Raw genomic sequence first — 15772 nt, 5'->3', positions numbered from 1 at the left:
AAAAAACAGTGCGTACCTGTAATTCATTATTCAACCAAAAAACTTTACAAAGGGACGAAGGATGTTCTTAGCATTAGGATGATCCCACTCCACTACAGACTCCCACCATTCTTTCGGTTCTATATAGATATATGTAAGAGAAGGGGGAGGAGATGGCTGGCCATTTTCAAGCAACGGAAAACAAATTGGCATCCTCTTCAGATTCTCACAATTTCTTATTGAAATAGTTCCGAGAGAATCACAAATCAATTTTGCACTACAAATGCTTTTCAGTTCTGGTAATTCAAACAATAGCAGAGATCTTAACTTTGGGAGTTTGAATTCGGTGTTGTTGTTGCTGCTTTCTTCACCTATATCCCCTTCTTCATCTGATCTTGTTCCGCATATTATCTCATCCATTTTCCCACATCCTGCAACTATAATCCTTTCTAGGTTTACGAGGCAAATCCAAGAAGATGGAACCAAGATCTCCATGCTATTGCAATTCCTTACTTCAATTTCTCGGAGAGAATCGCAAATCAATTTTGCACTACAAATTCTTTTCAGTTCTGGTAAATCTACCGATTCCAGCGATCTTAACTTTGGGAGTTTGAATTCGGTGTTGTTGCTGCTTTCTTCATCTGCTCTTGTTCCACCTATTATCTCCTCCATTTTCCCACATCCTGTAACTATAATCCTTTCTAGGTTTACGAGGCAAATCCAAGAAGATGGAACCAAGCTCTCCATGCTTTTGCAATTCCTTACTTCAATTTGTTGGAGAGAATCGCAAATCAATTTTGCACTACAAATTCTTTTCAGTTCTGGTAAATCTTCCAATGCCAGATATCTCAACTTTGGTAGTTTGAATTCGGTGCTGTTGCTGCTGCTTTCTTCATCTGATCTTGTTCCAACTATTATCTCCTCCATTTTCTCACAACCAAAAACTGAAATATTTTCTAGGTTTACGAGGTTTGGTAGCAAGACAAGAGGGAACAACTTCTTCATACTACTACATCCAGAGCAATTGAACTCTTTAAGACCAGAAAATACACCATTATAAGATGACAATGGTGTTGGAGAAGGGCAGAACCAAGAAGATGAAATCAAGCTCTCCATGCTATTGCAATCCTCAATGTGGATGACCTCCAGTTCTATTGAATGCTCTATTAGAGAGGAAACATCACATGAACATTTAAAAATAAACAGTTCTTGAATGTCATTTGGGAACATGACTTGAAAATCTCCATCTCCATTGTTACACAAATTACCCAACCAAACTGTTTTACTTCCGCCATGATCAGCTATTTCACTACAATATTCATCCAGTGGTCCTACGAAAATACTGTATGTACTTAGTGATCGAGTCTTATCTCGAGAATTGAGATACTCCACAAAGTCAGATTGACCTTCAAAATGGCATACCAAATTTTCCAACTCCCTCAAGCATCCTACTTCCTCTCCTGTAACTGTTACTGGAATGAAGTCATCATCAATCTCCTCTAATATGAAGACTTGCAGGTGAGAGAGTATTGGTAATATCCCACTAGGAAACTCCATTTCACCACATCCATTCATCCTCAGATACCTCAGGTTGGATAGACATTGCATGTCTTGAGGTATCTTTTCAAGTGCCCAAGTACCAGAGAGATCTAGCCTCTTCAGTGCTCTGAGCTTTTCTAATGATGGTACATGCCTTAAATTCTCACATTCTTCGAGCAATAATGCAGTGAGACTCACCAGTTCAGAGACAGAACCAGGCAATTCTATGATGTCTGTACGAGACAGATCAAGAACCTTGAGCCCATGCAAATGTTGGAAAAAAGAATCTTCTATAAATTTCAACTGTCCATTATCACACAGCAATAGAGTTGAAAGATTGGGACATCTTGGTGAATGACTAGAAGGAATTTCCTTGAAATAACAATGCTTCAGAGAGACTCTCACTAGATTCTCTTTCCACATATCCACAGGTAATTCATCATAATATCCCCCAACCATGACTGGAGAGTTTGTTTGGAGTATTTGGTGGGCCATGTCCCTAATCAAGTCATGCATCTTGACACTTGTATTATGATCACCATAACAAGCTCTTTCCAATAAACAGACTTTTTCAAGTTTATCAAGCATCGTGTGGCCCTCGTCAAATGCTGCTTGCCTGCTCCTCATTTCTTCAATTATTCCCTCATCTATCAAATAACCTATCAGCTCCTCCCTTTCAATCTGATAATCTTCAGGATACAATGCACAATATAAGAGACATTGTTGTAATGCTAAATCATTATCCAACTGATCATAACTAATCCTCAGCAACCGGAATACGTCATCTTCCATGTCTCTGTATTTTGATCCTTTCAACTTATTCAATGTATTCCTCCACTCATGTGGCTCATCCACTCCCCTCATGCTTCCTGCCATCGTAATAATTCCCAATGGCAAACCAGCACATTCCCTTACAACTTCCACAGCAATTCGTTTCACTTTTGGAGAAAGTTCTCTGTCATGTCCAAGTCTCTCAATAAACAAAGTCCAAGCTTCTCTCTCCGAAATAGGCTGCACTTTGATGGTGTGTTGGGTTTTCATCTGTTGACAAACCTTTGCTGATCGAGATGTAAGAATCAGCTTGCATCCCTCAACTTGGTCAGGAACTCCCAGCTTTTGGAGGTCAAAAGCCTTCCACAAATCATCTAAAATCAGAACCCATTTCTGTTTCTTCATTAATTCTTTATTCAACGCTACCGCTCTATGCACCTCCTCATCTACCTTGGAAAGATCTAAACCAATTCGTCCTGCGAGACTTGTCTGCAATCTATGAATGCTGGTATTTTGTGAAACAGTAATCCAGTAAACATGAGTGTCTCGTCTTTCTAGAAGCTGATTGTGTATATGTGTCACCAATGCCGTCTTTCCCACTCCGCCCATCCCATAGATGCCAATACTTGAAACTTCATTGCGCATCAACAAAGATGAGATAGTCTTCTTGTGTTCTTCGAATGCTTGACCCACCATTTTTCTCGTTGGCAGTGCATCTCCTTTAATCTTATTTGTGTTGCCTGCAACCCCTCCAGAAGAGCTAGCTCCTGCGCCAGGTTGCTCTGATCTTCCACTATTGTTCTCCACGTCCTCCTCCCCCATTAATGAAGTAGCGATTGCATTAATCTGATCCCAAGTTTTCCCTTCTAATTGTTGCGCTAGATCTATTCCTTGTGTTGCTTCCCCTGTATTATAATGTGCATCAATTATGAGTCTCTTGGAATGCTGACTAGATCCATCACCAGTGTTTTCCATGCCATTTTCCGCTGAGTTCGGACAAATTCTCTCTTCCTCCGCACCTTGTTCCATGCCATGAACTCCCACTTGTATCCTTCCAGCATGTCCTGCGAAACTGTCAAGTTCTGCATTGCTTTGTTCCAACACTTGAACCGGTACTGGTTCTATCCTGACTGCAACCATGTTCTGCACATCGTTCATATTGGCATCATTGTTTACTGATGGAGAACAGAGTTGATCATCTGTTGGTCGGGATGAATCTCCTCGAGGCTCATGAGAACTACCTCTCTCCAGCTGCACAACTTCAGCCGCTCCAATCAAATCATTTGCCCATGCAAGTTCTCCAGTGAAAAAAGGTCCTCCTTGTTGTGCCATCTCTACATGCGTCACTTCATTGTTCTGTTCTTGCGTTGAAGCTGAAATTGCATTAGCGGCCTCGTTACTGCTTGAGCCCGCAACAGTTTTAAGTTTCTTTTTTGGAGGGCTATTATCAACTGCTGCTTCACAAGCTGCATCATGAACTTCTGGTGGAACGTTTTCACAAATTTTAACACCACGCCCTTTCTTTCTTGCCAAATGCAATTTGATCCTCGTAATGGAAGTACCTTCGGAAAAAAAATGCCCACAAAATGTACACGTCATGCCACCACCATCCATCTTTTCAACATATTCCCAAAAAGGAGGATCATTTGGTCGACTCATTTTGATCAGTGGCTCTATAGAAAAGAAAAAAGAAAAAGATATGTCAACACGATGCCCTATTAAAAAATAGAAATTCAAAGGAACATTTAATAAAAATCAAAGGAAGTTACTCTTAATGGAGGGAGTTAACATCAGAAAGTTGTATGTTCAATTAATAGAAGGAAAAAACCAATGAATTATGTTCAAAATAGCACAGAGAGAAGAAAGGTTCAAGAGAAAACAATAATGGAGGGGAATCAAAATCTCTGTTTGATTTTTTTCTTTTTTGTGTTTTCAGTACACAATAGCTTGGAAAAGTTTGTTAGCAGTAACCTGTTCGACCTCAATAATGTTGTTGTGGAAACTTTGTAAAGGATCGATCTGCAGAAAGAAACATATTAGAATGATTTTTTTTACATTAATATATTAAAATAAAAAATATTAACGCGTGGACCCGTCAATGTTTATCAATTTTCCAGTATTTTCATGACATATCGTCTTACATTGCGATTAATATTGAAGTATAGATTAATTAATTTTTTAAATTAATAATAAATTAAATTATTTTATTTATTTTATTTTATTTTAATTAGAATTATAATTTATATATGAGCCAACATATTAAAAACTTAATGGATCTCATATATTAAGAATTATTTGTACAAAATTAAAATATAATGATTAATAAAATACAACTTTATTATAAATAAGTTTTAGAAATTAAGAAGTAAAATATAATTAATAAAAGAGATTAAGATTCTAGACCTAGAAAAATCAAGTAATGAATTACTTGATTGTATAAATTTCTAAAACTATTATGAAATAATATATATGATATTTTTAAGGAGATAAAATGATATTTTACCACTAATAGGGTTGCCAAGTTTTTCATATAAATATAATGTTAGATCTTATATTTGTTTTTATATTCATATGAAGTGATAAAACATCTAAAAATATAAAAATAAAATAAAAAAAATAACACTAAAAGCTTAACAACCCCTCTATGCTAAACCTTATTGGTGGATAACCGGTTTTTTTTTTTAAGCATTTTTTCATATTTTAAGCTTCTTAAGAATTGTAGCTTAAACTATTAAATTTTTTGAAAACGAGGTTTTTAGATTGGCCACAACTTCAAAAATTAAATTTATTATTCATCTTAAATTGCAGTGAAAAATTAGGTTTAAAAATAACTGCAACTTATAGTTTTTAACCTATTCTTTTTAAAATTATAACTATTAAAGCTACCTTAATATCAAAGAAGTTATATTATAAACCAAGAACACAAAACAAGCAAGAAAAAACGATGAAAAGCTCAAGCAATCAGAGCCCAAAGATGTAGTTCCACTGTATGGGTTACATGATGGGTTAAATTTAAAAGTACGTACAGCGTCACTCGACGGATTATAATGAATTGGGTAAAAAAATTGAATATATGTTTTTTTTTAATACAAATTTTCAAATATATAAAATAAAAAATAATGATAGAAAATAATGAATATATGATTTTTTTAATAAAGTATTAGAATTTTGATGATTATGCAATTATGATTTTAAATCTCATTATTTTTGTTTATTTGATTAAATTAAAATAATAAACATAGCATATTAAAGTTTAGTGTCAGTGAGTTATGTAATAGCTTAAACTTTTTGTTTTTTTTTAAAAAATAAGGCTTTTAGATTGGTCAAAACTTCAAAAAATATTTTATTTTTATTGTTTAAATTTATCATTCATCTTAAATTGCAGTAAAAAATTAGATTAAAAAAAAGAGTACAACTTATAGCTTTCTAAAATCTATTCTTTTTTAAATTACAACCATTAAAGCTACCTTAATATCAAACAAGTTATTATAAATAAAAAACACAAAACAAGCAGGAAAAAACGAAGACAAAATAAAAAAATTTAAGCTTCATAATCTCTATATTGTTAGGAATAATTCTTATATTTTCATATATCTATATGTCACTATGTGAGTCTCTCTATGTTTATATATAGTCGTGCAGTTTTTCACTATTTGTCCCCTTCCAGTGTTACAAATAAGTTCAAGCTAAAATATTTTTCTTTGTTATATCCTATTTAGTAAGCTAAAATATATATCATTCTTCTAAAAAATTCACTAAGCTATAATACTATGGCAACAAACATGGCAAAAAAACTGATTTATCAATTAGTGTAATGGAAATGTAATTAAAATGAAGCGCCTTTCCGCCTCATATATAAATTCTTAACTCTCAAAATTATTCCAATATATATATATATATAAAAGGAAGAAAAACATGCAGCTAAGACAGACAGACAAAAAAAAAATGAAATACATGGTTTTCCTTAAAAGAAAAGGGAACTTGAAATACAAAGTCCTTGGCGTTTATAGGAGGAGAAAAAATAAAAGGTTATGTTATATTTTATTCCACAGATGATGAAATACTTATTTTAATTAGGCACTTTCCTTCACTATTTTCTCGAGATCTTTTATTCACAATTAATAGCAATTTTAATTAATTTTACTAATTAGTAGGGAATAAATTTTGATGGATCATGACTTCTAGGATGAAAATACTTAATTAAATAAAATGCAAAAATTACAACCCTTGGTGATTTAATAACCAGCATGCTGTTTTATTTGAATGAATCAAGCAAAAAAAAAAAGATAAATAGTTTACCTGAACGTTTCTGGCAGCAAAAAAAAGTTCTCCAAGTGTTTGGTTATTAGTTTGCTTAAGCAATCAGTAAAGAACAGAAATCTGAGAGAGAAGAATGGTTTAAAAAAGAAACAACCAACATGGAAGAATTAAGCAATAAAAAACAAAAAATATATAGTTTACCTGCAAAAAAAATGAGGTTCTTCAAGTGTGGTTACAGGTTAGCTTAAGCAATCAGAAAAGAACAGGGATATGAGAGAGAAGAACGACTTAGAAAAGAATGGTAGCAGAGAGAGTGTGAAAGATATTAAATGTCAAGAGAAGGTTCTGCAGCTGCTTCGTTGGCTTAAGCAGACAGAAGAGGGATATAATAGGCACAGAGAGAAGAGTGATTCAAGAAAACAAATCAATAATGTAAACAATTGCTTGGAAGAGTTTTATAGGAATCAACAAACTGTTAAATATTTCACATGTCAATTGCTACCCACCTCGCATCACGTGGCAACCCATTTGTTGTTAAAACTTCGAAAACCCCCAAATATTGTGGATATTATAAATCATTATATGATTTAGATTGGCTGTGACCTGTTCGAATGTTAACGAGTGGAAATTCAGAAGGGCTGTAACCTGTTCGAATGTTAACGTGTCAATACTTTGAAAACCTGTTCGAATGTATAATTCAGAGGATTATATATATATATATATATATAGAGAGAGAGAGAGTACAGTGTAGTGGACATTCGGCCCTAGCCGCCCACGAACACTCCCATTCACATTCCCACTACCAAAAGTAAATTGTATAATTAAGAAAAGCTAAATTGCTAAATTTTAAAATATTTTGATAGATTAATTTTTTTATTAATTAATGTATAAATTAATAAATTATTAACTTATCAAATATCTTGATTAATTAATCAATTTTCATAATCCCAAAATATATTAATTTACATAGATGTAACTGTGCATGAAAATTTTATGTGGTTGGATTGAACCCAAGAAAGCTTTAAGAGGTTAAGAAAAAGCCTCAAATGGCCCATCTTCCCACAATTTAATTTTCTTTTGTTGTTGGTGGTTGCATGAACAACCTAGGGATCGAAGCACTGATTTATATATCACATACAACATCACTCTACAAATCAAAAGGAAGAGAGATTAGGGAATTGATTCACATCCCAACTTCACAATGGACAGCAGCAACACATTCTTGAAACAAGGGATGTTTAAACCAAGCCCAGATGTCAACAAGCATATTGCAGAAGAGCATAGTTGCCAGTGTTCACGTCAGATGTTCAGCAACAGAACAAAGAGCCAGTTACTTGGCACATATCAGATTGTTTGATATTTTTCTCTCAGAATGTAATGATTTGAAGGAATGAAGGGGATAATGCAGAATCATAATTGTTGCGGCTGAGCATGAAGGTGAGGATATTGACTCTATCAGTTGTCTTAGCAGCGGAGAGCGCACCTGCAGAATACCCTTGTCAGGTTAGTGACTCATCAGTTGGATTACTGAAGCCACTTGGACTATCAGAAGAAGCATTTGATAAACAGAGGAATCAATAAGAAAGGAAGTCTTAAGGTTGGTATTATGATAACAAAATCATTAGGTTGGTCAAATCTACACACACACATTAATCATTAAATGGTTATGGTTGAGGCTAATAATTCATTAAAATTAAATTAAAGGCAGACAGAGAGATTCAGAGAAAGAAATACAAACCAATATTATATTCTCCTACCACAACTCGACGAAGGGATTAGGGACATCCTTGGCATTAGGATTCTCCCACTCCACCACTGACTCCACCATTATTTTGGTTTTATTTTCATTCTTCTAAGAGAAGGGGGAGGAGATGGCTGCCCATTTTCAGGCAACAGAACACAAATTTTCTTCTCCTCTAACTGGTACGTGTCTGACATGGCATGCCAACTGGGCATGCTGACGCCATGCTGATGTCATGATGACATCATCCTTATCCGGGTCTGGCACGTGGGTCGGGTCGTCTGGTATTCGGGTCGGGTCAGCCCATCCGGGCGGAGAAGACACGTGGCGCGCGTCTGTGCGCGTGGCCAGCCACCCCGCCGGCGCGTGCGGCCGTTTCCGACGTCAGATTTCGACGCAGTTTTCAACAGTGGCTTCGTCTCTTCCTCCTCTACACAGTGGTATGGTCAAAACACAATTTTGACAACTTTTATTTTTGAGCAAAATCAAACACCCCTTTAAATCATGTGCTCTGATACCAATTGTTGGGGTTATCCAACCGGGGGTGTACTGATATTTGCTCAAAAGGAGGGTAAGCACACTGAGACACAATATTTAACGTGGTTCGGCAAAACCGCCTACATCTACGGGAGAGTCAATATTATTTAGAGATAGAGAAAGGATTACAACACAATACATGGAGGAGGAAGATCACTTCACTCACACTCAACTCCCAGCTCTCTTGCTGCACTTGCAGCTGCTGCAATGGCAACAAGGCTGCTGCCATTGCAGCTCTTCACTTTCACTCTACTCTCTTCACATTCTCACAACTCTCATCTTATTTACTCTCACAAAATCATGCCTTTTTATAGGCATCCATGACATCTTCTCAACAATGGCTACACATGGGTTGATACATTTGTCAATGGTGGGTGCAACTACCATTGACAAATGGTAACCCTACTTCTTAGGGTAGATTGCCTATTAATGACAAATAACCCAACACAAATATTATATTCTCCTACCACAACACGACGAAGGGATTAGGGACATCCTTGGCATTAGGATTCTCCCACTCCACCACTGACTCCCACTATTATTTTGGTTTTATTTTCATTCTTCTAAGAGAAGGGGGAGGAGATGGCTGCCCATTTTCAAGCAACAGAACACAAATTTTCTTCTCCTCTAACTGTTACCGGAGCATCTTCCAGCAATTAACTTCTCCTCCAGTACAAAGACTTGCAGGCTAGAGAGTTGAGCCAATATCCCACCACAAAACTCCTTTTCATCATTCTAAGCAACCTCAGGTTGGATAGAGATTCCATGCCTTGAGGCATCTTTTCAAGTGCACAAGTATGAGACAAATCTAACCTTTTCAATGCCCTGAGCTTTTTTAATGGTGGTAAATGCCTCAAGTTCAAACACCATGTGAGCAACAATGCAGTGAGACTCACCAAACCAGAGAAAGAATCAATAAGGTTGACAGATTTAGACACCTTGGTGAAAGGCTAGAGGGAATTTCTTTAATTTGGTTTTATACTAGAGAAACTCCCACAAGATTTAGACACCTTGAGATTTCTCTTGCATCATGTGGCCCTCGTCAATTGTTGCTTGCCTGCTCCTCATCCCTTCCGTTATTCCCTCCTTCCTTTCAATCACATGATCTTCAGGAAATAATGCACGACATAATCAACTTCTTCCTCTCAATCACATCTGGACCGTCGAAAATTATTGCTCATAATCATCAATCTGTGTTTGAAGTGTTACAGCTGATATTGTTACGGTTAGTGCAGGTTCAATGATTAGCTGGCAGATGCATGGACATGTTTTAGGAAGTTGTTAGAGTCAGTTAGAGTTAGTTAACAATAGAATAAATCGTGTAATGCATGTTGGGGTTGCTAGCAGGATTACGTAGGATGAAATAACAGAATCGTTTCTTCTCTCAACTCTCTGTTTCCTTCTTCTCCTCCCCTGGTATCCTTCTCTTCTGCCTTGGCGGTCGCTAGCTTGGTCTTTAAAATCACCATTTTTGTTTTTAAACCCTCGAAAGACTGTCAGAGTGATGTATTACTCTCTTCTGCAAGGTGAACCCGCTCTAGGGCAGAGCTCAATTGGGAAGCTTGATAGATTCTATCTTCCTTTTCTCTCTAAAATATCATATTATATAATTTCTCTATCCAACTTTAGCGAGTCGCAGGACCAAACCACCACTGCCTTAAAGTTTCTACGCTATTGATGGATAAGGATTTTTTCATGCCAAGCCCAAAACATCACCGGTCCAGGCTTGGCCTGGGCACAAGACTGGCACCGAAAAAGGAGGCGCTCCTGGGCACAAAAAGGCATCGGGCTCGAACTTGGGCTCAAAAAAGGCACTAGGCCCGTGTCCTGGTGCCTTGGGTCCAAGCTCCTGTGTTCACCCATCTAGACTCACACATGAATCCATTCCTCACTTCTAACAGGCTTAGATCACTTCCTTAAACCTAATATTCTCTGAGTTTATTTAAAGCCCTTTTTTTAAAAGTATTATTGCGCAATTTTTCTCTCTAAAAATAATTATCAAAAAAGATTTTTTTATAAATAATTGGCTTCCATGTTAAGCAACCCGCCATTTTAATCTTTTACCATACCTTAAAATGAATTAATTAAATTAATGATTAGACAACAATCCACCCATAAAAAACCCTATTTATAATTACTAGAATTTTTAAACCTCATAATAAAAAAATACCTCTCTGAAGCTCAAAGTCTTCACTAGTGAAGCTGGTCAGCCAATGTTCAGGCTCACCAACGAAAATAGCATCTCCTTCTTGTGCCATCACTTCATCGATCATTCATCATTGTTTTGTTCTTGGGCAGAAGCTAAAATTGTATTGGTGACATCAAGGTTGTCGAATTCGATTTAATAGGTTTTTTATTTTTTCAATTGAAATGAAATATTTCAATTTTGAAATGTTTCGAAATGCCGTTTCAGAATTATATTGTATTTTATATATATATATATATATATATATATATTCAACAAATGTAATTCAAATTTCAGATAAATTAATTATAAATTATGCAATACAAACACAATGTGAAACAAAATATAATTTTAAATTTTAAAATATTTCTAAATAGTCAAGATTAAATAGATGTTTAACTTAAAGTAATTCAACTTAAACAAAATATCAAAATATTATGAAAGTAAAATGTTTTAACACAAATATTTAAAATATAAAGTTAGGTCAATGTTATCAAGGCTAATGGAATCTAAAGCATCTCTTATTTTGCTCAAATTTCTACAAAGTATAAACATGAAAAAAATAACATGAATATAAACCATATATATTAGTAATAAATCTAATTTTAAAAAATCAATATCATTGTTAATGAAAATAGTAATAATAATTTTTAATATTATTATTAATATCATTGTTATTGAAAATAGTAATGAAAAAGAGTTTTTTATACGTGGTTTAATTAATTAATTAAATTAAATAAGGTTGAATTTGATTTAATAGCTTTTCAAGAGCGGAACGGAACATGTAGAATGAAACCGGAACATTCCGGCTGAAATGTTACCGAAAAATCCGAAACGGACCGAGATTTAAAATGAGATGAAAATTATTTCGTTTTATTCTGTTTTTTGAATTGATATGAAATGTTTCAGTTATTCTGAGCAAAACAGAACGGAATTGACAAACTTGGATGATATCGATGTTGCCTGAGCCTGCTACAGTTTTAAGTTTTCTATCTGGAGTGTCATCCATTGCAGCACGCACTACATTTTGAACTTCTTCAGGAACTTCCTCACATATTTTAACACCACGCCCTTTCACTCCTGACAAATGCCATTTGATCCTATAAATGGAAGTATTCTCGGAAAATAAATGCCCAGAAAATTTACACTTCATGCCACCATTATTCATATCTTCAACATTATTCCAAAATAGATCGTTTGATCGAACCATTTGTTCCTATAGAAAAAAAAAAGTCACAGTATTAAATAAGAATTAATGGAAGTTCAATTAATTGGAAAAAGAAAAGTTAAAACAGGAAATAATTATAAAAAGCTCAAGGTTAAGGGTCAATATAGTCGAACTCCGTAAGACATGGATTATAAAAACTGAGAAAGATCAATTGATTTTTTTTGGAAACTATTGATGATACTTGTCCTTTACTTAAAAAGATTCAAACAATAGTTGCAGGAGAAAAACAGAAACACCAACAAGGCGAAGAAGATGAAGTATAAATACTTTACCTGGATTCAAGATGTCCTCCAAGAGCTGCCTTGCCTGAGCAGTAATCAGAAAAAAAAAAAAAAAAGAGCAGAAAGCACAGGCAAGAGAAGAGTATATGGTTTTAAGAAATAATTTACTGGGAACAGAGAATGGTATAATGAGATGAGATGTGGAAGAGATTGTTACAGTAATAGCACAGAGAGAAGAGCGGTTCTGGAGAAAACAATAATGGAGGGGAAGCAAAATCTCTGTTTGATTTTTTCTTTTTTGTGTTTTCAGTACAATGGTCAACAATAGCTTGGAAGAGTTGTTGTGGAAACTTTGCAAAGGATCTGCAGAAAGAAATATATTAGAATGATTTTCTTTATATTAATATATTTTAGCTGAGATATAGGATCGTGTTTTGCTTCCTCATGTAATATATACTACTGTAACTGCAGAATGAAATATACAGTGTAGAACAATTCTCTTTTTCTTACAGTGAATGAACACATGAAATCCATTGATGAAAACAAAAATTCATTCAATCTGTGACACCAAGACAAGCGTACAAGGTACCATACATGGCTTGTAGAATATTACAGAGAGCTCAAAATCTGTGGCCTTAGGAGGAGCATCCTACTCACGTACACTATGAATCACCAGCCTCAAAAACACGAACGATAGTCCTTATCAACTTAGCTGCCTCTCTATCACCATAAGCAGAACAGAGGGCATAACTGAAACAGTGTACGAGTGATTCAGAGTATGCTTTCTTTCCTACCCTTATTCATTCATAAATTAGAGGCTTGTCATCCTTCACCATCCTCCTACAAAAAGATCACCAAGTAATTAAAAACCATAAACTTTGAAACCAATCAAACTCTCAAAATTAATTAACTTCCATTTTTTTGTGGGTTCACTCAAAAATACTATCCATCAAGCATATCTGGAATATTCATACAAATCAATCAGAATTAAAGCCAATAATTCAAAACTAAAACATATATAATGCTTACCAAGCCGCAAGGGGGTCTACCTTAATGATGTCCCACAACCATGCAAGGCCATGAAGGACATCCTTAGCATGAGGATGCTCCCACTGCACTACTGACGCACACCATTCTTTTGTTTCCTTGTGGATCAAACTTAATGCAGACAACAAGGCTTGAATCAGGAAGAGAATTGGTTATAAGTAGACAGAAAGATTCAGAGAGACAGAGAGAAGCTGTGTACCCAAATATCCCACAGCAATAATAAATTTGGTGCTCAACTCAAAAGCATTATATGAAATTGTCTGACATGAGACTAGAGAAATTAGGATTACTGGAGAATCCACCGCTTCTTGTGCCAGGGGTCTCCAAACCCAAAGCTATGCAGAGTGTGGATCCCCTTAGCTTTCCCACAAGCATCATCTCTCCTTGAAATGCCTAAACAACAAACATTCTGCAGGTCAAGGGAACTATCTTCAATGTTAACCTGTTGAGCTGAAACAAAAACAATACCAAAACTACTCACAGGTCTGCCAAAAGGAATCATTCCAAATCCATCATAACCATCGGTCTGGAAAGAATGTCAAGCAATCAAGCTCTTTGCAGCAAAATATTGCTCAACGATCAATATTTGATGGCACGGAATCGAAAAGAGACAATATGCTTTCTTCCAAATCTTTATTAAATAAGCGGTTTGGAATCCTTGACCGTCTGTCAAATTATCTACAAAAGGATTATCAAATTATTAAAAAGGCACAAACTTTAAAGCTAATCAAATTCTCATTTGAAATCTGTCTTTAAAAAGACAAGAGATCAAATCCCACATAAACAAATTAAAATTTTTCCAATAAATAACAAATAAAAAGAGGAATAAAAAAAAGAAATTTTAGATGATATTTAATTAGTGTCTCCAAATTAAAGGGACAAATATAAAAGGTGTTTCAATTGGGGACGGATAAAATAAAATCATTAGGTTAATCATTAAGTGGATGTGGTTGAGGCTAATAATTCATTTAATTACAATTTAGATTGGGAGAGAGAAAGGAATTACCTGTAATTCGATATTATATTATATTAAAGGCGCAGTAGTCTCCTAGTAAAACACTAGAAACTAGAAAGGGACGAAGGACATCCGTCGCGTTAGGATGCTCCCACACCACTACTGACTCCCACCATTCTCTTGGATGTATAATCCTTCTTCCACAATGGCATCCTCTTCAGCTTCTGACATTTATAAACTTCAATCATTCTGAGAGAATCGCAAATCAGTTTTGCACTACAAATTCTTTTCAGTTCTGGTAACCAACTCAATGCCAGAGATCTTAACTTTGGGAGTTTGAATTCGGTGTTGTTACTGCTACTTTCTTCATCTGATCTTGTTCCACCTATTATCTCCTTCATCTTCTTACATGCACTAACTGTAATCTTTTCTAGGTTTACAAGGGAAATCCAAGAAGATGGAACCAAGATCTCCATGCTGTTGCAATTCCATACTTCAATTTGTTGGAGAGAATCGCACGTCAGCTTTGCACTACAAATGCTTTTCAGTTCTGGTAAATTAAACAATGCCAGAGATCTTAACTTTGGGAGTTTGAATTCGGTGCTGCTGCTTTCTTCATCTGATCTTCTTCCACCTATTATCTCCTCCATTTTCTCACCTCCTCTAACTGTAATCTTTTCTAGGTTTACGAGGGAAATCCAAGAAGATGGAACCAAGCTCTCCATGCTGTTGCAATTCCATACTTCAATTTGTTGGAGAGAATCGCACGTCAGCTTTGCACTACAAATGCTTTTCAGTTCTGGTAAATCTTCCAATGCCAGAGATCTTAACTTTGGGAGTTTGAATTCGGTGTTGTTGCTGCTGCTTTCTTCATCTGATCTTCTTCCACCTATTATCTCCTCCATCTTCTGACATCCTCTAACTGTAATCTTTTCTAGGTTTACGAGGGAAATCCAAGAAGATGGAACCAAGCTCTCCATGCTATTGCAGTAACTTACTTCAATTTGTTGGAGAGAATCGCAAATCAGTTTTGCACTACAAATTCTTTTCAGTTTTGGTAACCAACTCAATGCCAGAGATCTTAACTTTGGGAGCTTGAATTCGGTGTTGTTGCTGCTGTTTTCTTCATCTGATCTTCTTCCACCTATTATCTCCTCCATTTTTGCACAATCTATAACTGTAATATTTACTAGGTTTACGAGGTTTGGCAGCAAGACAAGAGGGAACAACTTCTTCATACTACTACATCCATAACAATTAAACTCTTTAAGAGTAGAAAATACACCATTATAAGATGGCAATGATGTTG

The 15772-nt window shown here is 35.4% G+C and overlaps 1 protein-coding gene and 1 long non-coding RNA gene across 5 annotated transcripts in view; both read right to left on the bottom strand.

The window, feature by feature from the left end:
- Window positions 1–15772, bottom strand: part of LOC7484084 (probable disease resistance protein At4g27220) — a 33637-nt gene that overhangs the window by 6981 nt on the left and 10884 nt on the right. Inside the window, exon 6 of one of the 4 annotated variants that reach the window (XM_052449579.1) lies at window positions 17–2571. In XM_052449579.1, coding sequence (XP_052305539.1) covers window positions 31–2571 — 2541 coding nt within the window. In that variant the 3' untranslated portion in view covers window positions 17–30. Of the gene's footprint in view, window positions 1–16; window positions 3963–15772 lie in introns of all 4 variants that reach the window. The other 3 variants (XM_052449581.1, XM_052449580.1, XM_052449582.1) reach the window with 3 other exon arrangements.
- LOC112325414 (uncharacterized) lies at window positions 7529–10028 on the bottom strand. Its single transcript, XR_002979463.2, has 2 exons — window positions 8288–10028; window positions 7529–8032 (listed from the first exon to the last, which is right to left on the bottom strand). It is a non-coding gene; the product is annotated as an uncharacterized LOC112325414 (long non-coding RNA).

This window comes from Populus trichocarpa, chromosome 19, assembly GCF_000002775.5.
Source record: "Populus trichocarpa isolate Nisqually-1 chromosome 19, P.trichocarpa_v4.1, whole genome shotgun sequence".
In the NCBI taxonomy this organism is placed as follows: Eukaryota; Viridiplantae; Streptophyta; class Magnoliopsida; order Malpighiales; family Salicaceae; genus Populus; species Populus trichocarpa.
Note: the sequence above shows the minus strand (reverse complement) of the source record. Positions and strands in the feature narration are given on the sequence as shown.